Raw genomic sequence first — 13,474 nt, 5'->3', positions numbered from 1 at the left:
TGTGAGAAACTTGTAGCAGCTACAGCAGTTCATGAATTTATACTAAGAAATGGTAACATCTTATATTTCATTGTTTATATTTCTATAAACTAAGGCTGGTTTCAAACTTGCGTTTTTTTGCGCTGCGTTTTTGCGCATAAAAGCACATGCGTTTTTTTCCCTATACTTAACATGGGTGCACATAGTCATATGTTTGTATGCGTATGTGTTTTTTTTGTAGTGTGCGCCCTGGCGCACAAAATGCATCCTGTTGCATTTTTTTGTGCGCCTGACCTGTCTCAAAAAAACGCATGCGCACGAAATTCACCCAAAAACACATTATATTCTATGGGTGCGCTGACGTGCACATGGTCATGCGCACATCAGCGCAAAAAAAGCATGTAAGGCTGGTTTCACATTTGCGTTTTTTAGCGCTGGAAAAAAACGCATATGTGCGCATGCGTTTTTTCCCCTATATTTAACATGGGTGCGCATACCTGCGCGCTTGTAAGCGCATGTATGCGATTTTCATGCGCTGCGTTTTTTTGGGGTGTGCGTTTGTATTTTCCAGACGCAGCATGTTGCATTTTTTGGCCCTGCAAAAAAGCGCATGCGCACATATGCGCACGTTTTGCGCTAAAAATGGCCATTATAGCCTATGGATGCGCATATGTGTGCACTGGCATGCTCATGTATGCGTTTTTTTGCATATGCGTTTTTTTTTTTTAACCATGGAATTTAGGGGTTTGGGTTAGAGTTAGGGTTAGTTAAGGGGGTTTAGGGTTAGGGTTAGGGTCAGGGTTAGGGTTGGGGTTTGGGTCAGGGTTAGGGTTAAGTATGGTTTGGTTAAGGGTTAGGGTCAGGGTTAGGGTCAGGATTAGGGTTAAGTATGGTTTGGTTAAGGGTTAGGGTCAGGGTTAGGGTTAGGGTCAGGGTTAGGGTTAGGGTCAGGGTTAGGGTTAAGTATGGTTTTGTTAAGGGTTAGGGTCAGGGTTAGGGTCAGGATTAGGGTTAAGTATGGTTTGGTTAAGGGTTAGGGTCAGGGTTAGGGTCAGGGTTAGGGTTAGGGTCAGGGTTAGGGTTAAGTATGGTTTTGTTAAGGGTTAGGGTCAGGGTTAGGATTAGGGTTAAGTATGGTTTGGTTAAGGGTTAGGGTCAGGGTTAAGGTTAGGGTTAGGGTCAGGGTTATGGTCAGGGTTAGGGTTAGGGTCAGGGTTAGGGTTAAGTATGGTTTTGTTAAGGGTTAGGGTCAGGGTTAGGGTTAGGGTCAGGGTTAGGGTCAGGGTTAGGGTCAGGGTTAGGGTTAGGGTTAGTTAGGGTTTAGGGTTTGGGTTAGGGTTAAGTATGATTTGGTTAAGGGTCAGGGTTAGGGTCAGGGTTAGGGTTAGGGTTAGGGTTAGTAAAGTCATGGTTTGGGTTAGTGTGAGGGGCCACCTAATGTTGGAAAAAAACGCAAACGCGGTAAAAACGCACTAAAAACGCATACAAACGCATAAAAACGCTGCGTTTTTTTCATGCATGCTCATAAAAATGCTTGAAAAAAACGCAGCAGTTGTATGCTTTTGTATGCGTTTTTTCAATGCGTTTTTTTGCGGGAAAAACGCGCTGCAAAAAAAAGCAAGTGTGAAACTAGCCTAAAATAAGTAAAAACCATGCGCAAAAAAATGCATGATGCGTTTTTTATGCGCGTTTGCACTGCGCACGCAGTGCAAAAAAACGCAGGTGTGAAAGTAGCCTTATACTTTTAATTTTTATTGGGGGGTCACAAAATTAATAGCATTAATATTAGATGTTTTGACATCTGTGTGAAGGAGCCACATCACTTATGTGAGAGCTGCAGCCTCTTCTTTGCTTACACTGCTTTTAAGTGGGTGCAGAGCTGGGCATGCACACATCATGGGTGCAGAAAGCTGCACCGCCACTGTTCTTATATTGATGTCCTATCCTCAGGCTAGGTGATCAATATTCTAAACTTGAAAAGCCCATTTATTGTGTCGTCAGGAACTTTTCACCTCCTCTCTCCATCTTACTGTTAAATCTGTGCTCTTCAACTGCCATATATAATCTTTAATAAATAATAATCTTTTTTTTTTATATAGCGCTAACATATTCCGCAGCGCTTTACAGTTTGCACACATTATCATCACTGTCCCCGATGGGGCTAACAATCTAAATTCCCTATCAGTATGTCTTTGGAATGTGAGAGGAAATCGGAGCACCCGGACAAAACACGGGGAGAACATAAAAAAAAACCTTGTAGATGTTGTCCTTGGTGGGATTTGAACCCAGGACTCCAGCGCTGCAATGCTGCTGTGCTAACCACTGAGCCACCATGATGTCCATTACATTCACAACATGGTGGATGTCTACGTTTGGAAAATGCTGTATATTGGTATCTGGGTATAGTATAATTTTCTTATTTTACAATTCAGGTATTATTTCTGTACATGAAAAGTTTGAAAACTGTCATGGCAGCTTTCTGTTTGGGATGCAGGAATCTAGTAATCAAACAGCACTTGTGTGTTCATCATTGAAGACCCCTATAGATGGGTATAATGACAGTGATTAGCTGAACCACTAGGAGGTGCTATAACATGCAAGTAAATATAATACCTTGGGGCACAAGAACAGTACCATAGACTTTTGGCCAACCATCCCAAATACAAGCCATACACATCACATGACCTCCTTCTGCCCTCTACTCCTAGCTCATGTCACTTACCTTGTGAAATCAATATTGATGTCAGCCCGTCCTTCATGCACCTCAGTGAATGTTATAGGAGTCACCTCGCTCCATACTCTAAGTGCTTCAGCAAGAGTCTTTCTCACCTTTACCTTACTGAGTTGCCATGGAAAACGAATAAGCCTAAAACGCAGTGAGACAATGTTAAAAACTGACGCATATCAGTATTATGATTTTTCTTCTCTTTTACTGTTTACATGTACTTGACAGGTCAACAAATCTGTGATGAAACTGCATGTGTAACTTTCACATTTCCATCTTGTTCTAGCCATGGATTTGTTTTTAATGCAACAAAATCCAGAATATATTCCTTAAAGGGGTTGTCCGGTCTTAGGCTACAAGTCTGCAGTCGCTCTATGTGACTGCAGACTTGTGGATCGTCACCGCACGCATACTGCACCCTGTGAGGATTCTCCGGTGCTAGCAGCGGGTGGTCATGTGACCGCAAGTATGCAATTTGTCTACTTCCGGCCATATTCTGACTAGAAGTGTCCATCCTTGTTCAATACACTTGCATTGAGCACTGAGAGAGGAAGTGCACTTCTAGTCGGCATGTGACCGCATGTATGCAAATCGCATAATTGAGGTCACACGCCTGCCACTCCTGGCGCCAGAGAATCCTCATAGCGCATGCACATAGAGTAACTGCAGACTTGTAGCCTAAGGCCAGATAACCCCTTTAGGCTGTGTGCCCACGTTGCGTTTTTTAAGCGTTTCCGCAGCGCTTTTAGACAAGCGTTTCTGCTGCGGAAACACTTAAGAAAAGCATCTAATGTAATAGAATGGAAAGCGCACATGTTGTGCTAATGGTGCGTTTTTTTCTGTTGCAGAAACGCTTAGCGGAACAAAACGCAGCATGTTCATTAACTGCGCGAAATTGCATGCGATTCCGCATACATACACTGTAATTGCAAAATCGCATAGGAAAACGCATGTCAAAATGCTTGACAATCGCGTCAAAAACGTGTGTCAAAAAGCGCATGCGTTTTCTCTGGCAAGGGCATGCGTTTCTGCTCAGGGAAAAAACGCTTGAAAAACGCTACGTGGGCACATAGCCTAAAAGTCTAGAACTTGTTAGGGATGAAGCCATACACCATGTATTTTACAAAATATTGCCAAATTTATTGCAGCATTTAGTTTGGAGCTCATAAGTCATGTTCCAGACCGGGTATTGAGTCCTGTCTTTCCATGTTCTCAGTCTGGTCATTTTCAGGGGTTAACTTTCCTCAGCCTCAGTCTGGTCCCAGGTTTGCTATTTAGCTTCGCTACATCCTGCAGGCGGTGTCAGCTATAGTTCTGCCTTCGGCGTGTGTATCTGACTCTGGTATATCCTGATTTGTCCTGCTGTGATCCCTTACTTGCCCCGTGACTGTTTATTCCCTCTGTCTGTCCTGAGTCAGTGTTTCCCTGTAAGTTTGTTGACTCCCTGGTTTTGACTTGACTTGCATTTGGACCTGCTCGTGTCTTTTGTCTTTGTCAAAACCGCTTTCAGCTATTGCTGATCCCCCTGGCTTGTTTCTGACCACGTGTACTGCTATGACCTCTGGTACTTCTGCTTCTGACTGTTTCTGACTCAGCTCGTCTGACCACTCTTTCGCCACCTGGTGGCGCTTGTGCTGCTGCTCAGTGTTGCTACGCTGTGTGTGCAACCTCTCTTCCCTCACCAGCACCCCCTGGTGGAGGTTGCGCTATACTGCACTGCAGTAGATCGACATTATAGCTGATCTATACATTTAAAGGGGATTTTGCTTTTTTTTTTCTCTGATCATGGATCCGCTTTGTAACTTTGGCGGATCAGGTATCCAATCTGACTCAAATGATGCAGGATTTATCAGTGGAACATAGGGCTCTTGTTTCCTCTGACAACCTACTCCAGCAGGAGCTTACTCAGACTGTAAAATCGTTTCAGGGTTCCGTGACTAAATCAGCTGTTAGGTAATCTAACCCCACTGATGTGTCCTTACACTCTTCTGAACCTACGGTCAGGCTCCCTAGGAGAGAAGGAGAGGTTTCTTGCATTCAGAGAAAGTTGTAAGCTTGCTTTTTTTTTTTTCCCTTAAGGGCCCGTTACACATAGTGATATCGCTAGCAATATCGCTATAACGTCACTGGGTTTGTGACGTTATAGCGATATTGCTAGCGATATCACTACATGTGATACTTACCTCCGACCGGCTCCCCCGCTGTCTGTCGCTGATCGCACGAGAATGTCATGGGCCGTTTCTCGTCGGCCACTTCCTGCTGGGCTTCCTGTGGCGCCAACGAGCGAAGCGTGGAGGCGGGCTGGAGGACGTCAGGATCGCTGCGTCTGACAGGTAAGTAGCGACCCCGACCGCTGCTAAGTCGCTAGTGAGATCTGCGTGTTAGGCAGCTCACTAGCGACCACTTAGATATGCACCAGCGATCCATATCGTTGTTGGGATCGCTGGTGCATCGCTAAGTGTAACGGTACCCTTAGACCCAGATCCTCTGGAGATGAGAGTCAATGGGTGAGGATAATTATTTAATTACTCCGGGAGGGGCCTCTAACCTGGGCTTTTTCTTTACCTGCTTCTGCTCCTGAATGTACGTCTATGGACAGGTTGTTTGAGGCTTTAGCACTGATTTATGTCGAACCAGACCGGGTCAGGGTAGCAGAGGACATGATCATGGGTCTCTCCCAGGGTAAACTCGCTGCTGACCGGTATTGTTCTGAGTTTAGATGGTGGTCTACTGAGGTGTCTTGGGATGACTCTGCTTTGAGATGCCAGTTCAGGAGAGGACTTTCTGATCATCTCAAGGCCCTCGATCTGCCATCCAGTTCCCTGGAGGAGGCCATGACCCAGGCCATTCATATGGACCGGAGGTTACGGGAGAGAGGAATTATCCAGCGTGAGACTCCTGTATTGCCTGCCAAGACTGAGGTGATGCCATTCATGGAGACTATGGAGGTTGGTGCCACCAACTTCAAGAAGAAAGAGAGGAAGTGATGATGTGATGGGAAATTATATTTTTATTGTGGAGATCTGGGACATTGGAAGAAGGACTGTCCTTCTTGTTCATTGAGTATCAAGCTGCCGAGTCTGGGTGATTATCGAGGAGGTCACCCAGACTCTCAGGTAGCATTTTCACCATTTCAAAAAGTTTTGGTAGAGGTGGAACTGTGTTATGGAGGTGGTTTTGCACCCACTTCAGCTTTTGTGGACTGTGGATCTTCCATGAACTTCTGCCCCTAACGGTTTCTGACTCAGCTCGTCTGACCACTCTTTCGCCACCTGGTGGCGCTTATGCTGCTGCTCAGTGTTGCTACACTGTGTGTGCAACCTCTCTTCCCTCACCAGCACTCCCTGGTTTAGGTTGCGCTATACTGCACTGCAGTAGCACGACATCATGCTTGGAAGCTATTTGGCTGCGCCCCTATTTGGCTACACCAAATACAAGCAGTCATCGGGTTATGAAGAAGATAGGTTTGTTGTTAAATTGAATTTGTATGTAAGTTGGAACAGGTACAGTGCTTGAAAATGTTGAAAATGGTAAAATAAAAAAAACAAAAAACCTAAAACTCACTCCATTGCTCACCTCTACAGCCGCTCTGCTGTTCGCAGCCTACCATCCGGTCCTCTTCTTTTTGCTGCTGCGAGTTACATCTATGGCCTCTTCACTATAGGCTACGTCATTGCGTGTCATAAGGTCACAACGTTGTGACATCAAGACATTCTACCTTACGACACACAGTGACCTCTGAAGCTTGAACATGGCCGAAGGTCCTGGATTAAAGTAAAGAAGTCAGACATGCGGCCCGAGATGGCAGAAAGAAGAGAACTGGACGGCAGGCAATGGAGAGCAGGGTGGCTGGGGAGGTGGGCAATGAGGTATTAGTTTCTTTTATTTTACGTGCCATGTTCGTAACTACGAGCAGTATGTACAATCATGGCCTAAAGTGTTGGCACCCTTGAAACTGTTCCAGAAAAATACGTTTTTCTCCAAAAAAAAAGGCAAATTGGAGATCACGTCACACAAAAGCCCAGAAATGGGCTGGACAAAATTGTTCGCATTTTTCCAAAATTGTGGGTAAACAACTTTGTTTCAAGCATGTGATGCTTGTTCAAACTCACCTGTGGCAAGTAACAGGTGTGGACAATATGAACATTGCACCTGAAGTCAGATAAAAAAGGGGATAAGTTGATTCAATTTTTGCATTGTGTGTTTTTGTGTGCCACACTAATCATGGAGAATAGAAAGAGGAGAGAATTGTCTGAGGACTTGAACAATATCAACAACCTATGGCATTGTAGCTAATCTCCCTGGATGTGGACGGCAGAGAAAAATGAATGAAAGGTTGCAGCGCAGGATAGTCCGAATGGTGGATAAGCAGCCTCAATCAAGTTCCAAAGAAATTCAAGCTGTTCTGCAGGCTCAGGGCGCAGCTGTGTAAGCGCGAACTATGTCCAATTTGCCTTTTTTCTCGATTTTTTAGTGTTGTTCTAATACACACAAAGGAAATAAACATGTCCATAAAAAAAGTGTAATTACAATATTTTTTTTAGGAGAAATTCTATACTTTCTGGAACAATTTCATTGGTGCCATTTTCAGCCATGACTATAAGGGGGATGTTCGTAACATGAAGTGGCAATGGACGTTCTCTGTGAGGTGATACAAGTATATTACTAATACTAACTTCACAGCCTAACATATTTGATGGGAAAGATAGTAAGTCATTCAACTATATTTTTCCACCTTAAAACAGCAGACACATCAGAGGAAAATGATGGACCCACTTTGTAAGTCAACAGGGTTTTTCTAGCGCCACAGGTAGCCATTGCATGATATTTCCCCCACCTGGTTTCTGCTAATGAGGATACCACAACGCATATGGGAACAGAGCTTAACCTGTCACCAGCTTTTTGCTACCTAATCTGAGAGCAGCATAAAGTAGAGACTGGGACCATGATTACAGTGATGTGTCACTAATTGGTCTGCTTAGTGTAGTTTCTATAAAATCGCTGCTTTGTGAGCAGGAGATTATCACTAGAGGACTAGAAAAAAATGCTACCATGTAGTCCTCCATATTCATTAGCTCTATATAACCCGCCTCCACCAATGATTGTCAGCATTCTGTGAACACTGTGCATGGGCAAAAAGCTGCCAATCAGTGGTGGGGGCGGGTTATATAGAGCTCAGTATTCAGAGAACTGGTGGATCTGCAACATTGATTTTATAAAAACAGCAGGCAGCAGCCCATGAAGTGACGCATCACTGGAATCAGGGTATCTGCCCCTACATCATAATACTCAGATAAGAAAAATTTGGTGAGATATTCCCTATAAAGGGATTATCTAGTGTATTTTTTAGCTTGACGGAAAAAGAAAAAAAGATAAATTCAAACATGAAATATGATTTCAGCTCCAGTGCTTCCGCTCTTTCTGGAGGAGCAGAAGCGATAAGTATCATGACCTTTAGTGATTTGACCATTAAAGGGAACCTGTCCCCATGTTTTTACTGATATGAGATAAGACCATCACCTTTCAGGGCTGATATACATCATTCTATAATGATGTAGATAAGCCCCCAACCTGACCTGTAAGTGAAGAAAAATAACTTATTATACTCACCTGCGAGGGGGTCCGGTCCAAGGGCTGTCGCTCTTCTTGATCCAGCGCCTCCCATCTTCTTGCGATGCTGTCCTCCTTCTTGGTTTGTGTGGATGACCCGTCCCTGCGTCATCCACACAAGCTCCCCGGCATCGCGCTCCTGCACAGGCGTACTTATCTGCCCTGTTGTGGGCAGAGCAAAGTACTGCAGTGCGCAGGTGCCAGGAATGGTCAGAGAGACCCAGCGCCTGCGCGCTGCAGTACTTTGCTCTGCCCTCAACAAGGCAGAGAAGTACGCCTGTGCAGGAGCGCGATGTCGGGGGGGCCTGTGTGGATGACGCAGGGACAGGTCATCCACACAAACCGAGAATGAGGACGGCATCGCAAGAAGATGGGAGGCGCCGCAACAAGAAGAGTGACACCCCTCGGACTGGACAGCCCTGCAGGTGAGTATAATAAAAGTTATTTTTCTTCTCTTACAGGTCGGGTTGGGGGAAGATATACAGCAATATAGAATGCTGTAAGGTGATGGCCATAACTTCTATCGGCCAAAACTGGTGACAGGTTCCCTTTAAGGCCTCTGATTGTCTGCAGTGTTGGGTAACTGGTGATCAGGACATCTTTGCTTCCAGTCTGGCAGAGGCTGTTGGGGTAGCAACTCTGGAGTGGATTTCAGGGGTGAGTATGTCTTCCTTTTTTTTTTAATCGAGGCTGGTTTGGTTTAAAAAGAGACTGGAGAACCCCTTTAACTCAATACTCCATGTCCAATCTGCTAAGAAGGTTTTGAGTACAACTGCAGTAAACTCTCAGCAAAAAGAAGTACTCTGTCTAGGAACAGGTGTTTAGCATCTGGTATAAAACAGAAATGTCCTCATCAACTATGCCTGTCAACAGTCCCGCAAACCAGACATCGAACAGGGGCGATGATTTGAAAATGTACATTATATTGATTTGTGGATCAATAATGAGTAAGCAGGGCAGCTAACTCATGTCCTATAATTTTGAACTGAAATATTGGGCGGCATACATAGGGCTATGTATAAACCATACATTGCTTTTTTACCTTCTTTCCCTCCACTCCTTGCTTTTCACATTAGGTTTAAACCAGTGAATGACGACTTTTGCCACTGCTACTACTACTTCTTCCTGTCCGTCAATGTATACACTAGCTACTACACTGTACGCCATATTCCCAAATAATAAAACAGTGCTCTTACTTGTATGTTAGGTTTGTCTTGTCCCATCGTCCTCCAGAGAGCACATACCGTTTCTGTCTATTGCGTGCATTTGAAGAGTCTGCAGGGACAGGGATATCTGGTACTCCACAGCGAGGAGGGTTCCAAGATTTATGAGGTCTGAGAATTCCCTTTGTATGAGGTTGTCGCGTCCATAACCGTGACTTCAAGGAGGGATTATCCTGCTCCTGTAGATAAAAGAGGTTGAGTTCTTCCTTTCAAGTAGACATTATAATAATTTGTCCTCTTTGTTGTCTGATTTTGGACATTGAATTAATTCCATCTTCTACCACCTCCTATTTACAAAAAAAGGAGAAAGGTTGTACTTGAAGTCCATGGGTATATTATGGGTATCTCATATAACTCATACAACATTAGGGATATGTGCACAGGGTATCATCTCCCTTTTGCAAATTTTCAAAGCCTTCAATTAAATATGGGGTTGCTCTTACTAGGGTACCCGAAATTTATAGCAATTTAGAAAATACCGCACATAAGAGAAGCAAAGCTATAATTAGTAGAAACTAAATTCCAACAATTTAATTTTCAAGTTTCTATTAAATTTAACACTTAGATTTCAGGAGGGCATTTCTCCAAAGTGTTCAGATTTACAGCATGTAAAGACCGCCTGGAAAGGAGAGACTGAATAATAACCTTTCCAAAGACCAAAAGACCGCCTTTTTGAGAAGACCATCCCTTGTCTTGACCTCATTTCCTGTGACAGACTTATAGCTCCAACATATACTATGCATACTGGACATCTTCTTTGAGAGAATCACCATTCTGGAAGATCATTTTTTCAATGCTATTTTGGGTGGTCCTCTCCAAAAAGTTTCACTAAAATTTTACACAGTAGTAATAAAATCATTACTGGACACTGTAAAGGTTTAGGACTACATAATACCTTTTACGTATTGGGTTGTGCTGTCATCACCAAGTTGCATTTCGTTGCAACACACACAACAAAAACTTGGGGATGCGCAATTCTGGTGGCGTTGCCTTGGTCCAACGTTCATCTGCGTGACAGCCTGATATCACTACTGTGACCAGCATTATCAAACCAGTATTTTGGGCACTACTGGCACACACCGTGGTGTCATGTGACATGTAATTACTAGGCTTCATGTAATTTTATAACCTGTATCACGCCGAGATGTCATCATGACGTCGAAGGGGCATAGTAAGCTGCAGAGGAAACCAGGATGCCAGCGCGAGAATGCTGGGTGTAGAAGTGAAAACTGGCTGCCACAAAGAACTGGACTACATAGCATCTATTGTAAATGATTGCAGGGCAGTGTGGCTCACACAAGGTCACAGACCAGCTGGATAATGCTCCATGGAGAGATTTACCGGTACTTATTTATTTCACTCGCTTATGTAGTGATAGAATGGTGGCTCAGTGGTTAGGACTGCAGCACTGGGGTCCTGGGTTCAAATCATTCCAAGAACAACATCTGTAAGGAGTTTGTATATGAAGGGAATTTAAATTGTGAGCCCAGCGATGATAATATCTGTAAAACGCTGCCAAATTAATGGTGCTATACATAAGTGAGCAACATTAATAAGCAATGCAATTATACTTTTATGTAAGCATAGTGAGTGATTTTTGAAGGAGATATTACATACTTTTAGCAGGATTAATGTTATATAAAGAATATCCTGTTGGAAACCAGATGATTATTATTGGGGTCCATTAATTATAAGTAAAATATTGTAGCATTCATACAGTGACTGGTGGGTAGTCCATAGATGAGTTTGGGGCCCTTATTGGCAGCCATACCACCAGCCATGCTCTGAACCAAAGATCCTGGCAGGGGTGCGTGTAGGTAAGCTGCAGTTACATTGTATCCTTCCATTTAGGCTTCTAAAGCTGCATATCCTAAACAGTGTGATTATATTTATCAACTTTTGATGACAAGCATGATAGCCATGCATATTTGGCACATAAAGTTCCCTGACTCCGAGAAAGAAGAACCCCCCCCCCCCCAAAATAGCTAATTTGGGGAGTTTTCAGGTGATTCAATGGACTTCAGAGATTTGCAGTCTCACCCTTGTCTGGGGGACATGTGGGACATTCTGGGAGAATGGCGCTTCAATAGTGCATGTAGGACAGAAAAATACTTTGCTTTATGTCATGCTATAAGAGCAGACCAGTTTTGTGTATTTTTTTTATATCTAGAACAGGAACGAAATACACTGAAAATTGTAAAAAAGAAAACATGTTTATGTACTTTATTTATGGAAAAATTGTAGGCAATAAAATATATTCAAGAAGGTTTTTATTTTTATGGAATAATAACAAGAAATTGTACATGTCATCTGAAGACAACAACCTGTAATGACCTATTATGCTTTTAACTGCCCCCCCCAGGCCTCTCTAATAGTATGTCCTCCTCTTAATCTTTTCTAACCATAATATTTAGAGATGCTATTTGAAATACTTACAGTCTAAAAACAGACGAGAGGCTCAAAATACCACAGCGGCCGCCAGATATTTACAAAAATGACTTTTAAGAGAAAAAGAAGAATACAATCAGTGCAGCGCTTTTGCACATTTTTTTTCTCTATTTTTTTTTCCAATTACATTCCAATTCAGTTTAAGGCTGAAACTAAATGGAGACACACACCGATGTTATTGCACAACCACAAGACTGATTTTTCATCAACTCAGCCAAGGTATAATTTTATTCAGTATAACGGCGCCGACCTGACACTGTCCGTAGATTACTGTGCACAGTCCTGCTGACAGGTTCCCTTTATAGTACTTTCACATCCATTTAAAGCACAAAATAAAAAAATGGATTTTCTTTAAAGGTTGCAAGTAACTGTGATGTCTGGCTAATATGATAATTGTTGTTAAGTCTTAGGAGATAATTAACATTTGAAATAACAAATGTCTTGACATCTGTCATGAATCTTTTGACCATCAACCAAGTGACCTCTGGTCTAAAGGGGTTTACTGCAACAAAGATATTGATGACCTATGCTTACAATTGGTCATCACCCAACACCGACAGCCACATGATCAGCTGTGACGGACTCTGACAGCGGCTGGCTGTAGATAGTATACTGACACTTCACTGTCATACTGTTCAGTGGCCACTCCTGCAAATAAGTTCTATTTCAACTGAATTGGAGCGGATCTGCTATACTGGAATGGTCAGTTAGAAGTGTGATGGAGTGGTGCTGTTCGGTTTACATCCGGCCGCTGATCAGTAGAAGTGCCAGGTGTCGGGCCCTCACTGTTCTGATATTTATGACCTATGCTAAGGCCGCAGTTAGACAGCCATATAAATTGCACCGCGATACGAACGCAGTGCACAGAGTGGTCAGAGGCCTTCCCGACCCGAGTGAGAACTGCATGGAAATTTATGAAGCTGTCATGGGTTAGGAGAGATGACGCCGGCCAGTCTGTGTGCACTGCGTTCCGATCTTGCCCTGAATTATACAGCCGTCTGCGCACTTAGGATAGGTCGTCCATATCTTTATACTGGAAAACCCTTTTAAAAGTAAAAGCAGGATACAGAAAATGAGAAGTCAATATACAACTTGGCCAAATACCTATTACTATGGGCTGAAGAATTAAAAATTGATATTTGTTATGAGATTAGAGCAAAATTGCTTTACAGTTAGTAAAAATGTAATGTTGTGTTTATTTTGTTTAAAATGTAATATTTACGTGATATTAACTTATGATGTATTTTACTCCGACATATAAAGATGTATAAGATATTCTTTACCGGACTTTTGAATCTTGACAGCGCGCACACCACATACTGTCAGGATTTTCTGGCGTCGTCAACGAGAGAGGCCGATCACATGATGGCATGTGTGTAATTTGAATACATGTGGTTATGTGCCAACTAGATGTGCTGGGCCTTCCTCAATACAAGTGATTGAGTGAGGCTGGACACAACGAGTAGGTTTGTGGCCAGAAGTACAAATT

The 13,474-nt window shown here is 43.2% G+C and overlaps 1 protein-coding gene across 1 annotated transcript in view; it reads right to left on the bottom strand.

The window, feature by feature from the left end:
- MMP11 (matrix metallopeptidase 11) overlaps positions 1-13,474 on the bottom strand; it is a 58,839-nt gene that overhangs the window by 21,605 nt on the left and 23,760 nt on the right. Inside the window, exons 2-3 of the mRNA XM_073559163.1 lie at positions 9,511-9,716; positions 2,702-2,845 (exon numbers count right to left, since the gene is read on the bottom strand). Of these exons, the coding sequence (XP_073415264.1) occupies positions 2,702-2,845; positions 9,511-9,716 (350 nt within the window). The remainder of the gene's footprint in view (positions 1-2,701; positions 2,846-9,510; positions 9,717-13,474) is intronic.

This window comes from Dendrobates tinctorius, unplaced genomic scaffold (genome assembly GCF_039654945.1).
Source record: "Dendrobates tinctorius isolate UK_male_01 unplaced genomic scaffold, ASM3965494v1 ptg000265l, whole genome shotgun sequence".
In the NCBI taxonomy this organism is placed as follows: domain Eukaryota; kingdom Metazoa; phylum Chordata; class Amphibia; order Anura; family Dendrobatidae; genus Dendrobates; species Dendrobates tinctorius.
Note: the sequence above shows the minus strand (reverse complement) of the source record. Positions and strands in the feature narration are given on the sequence as shown.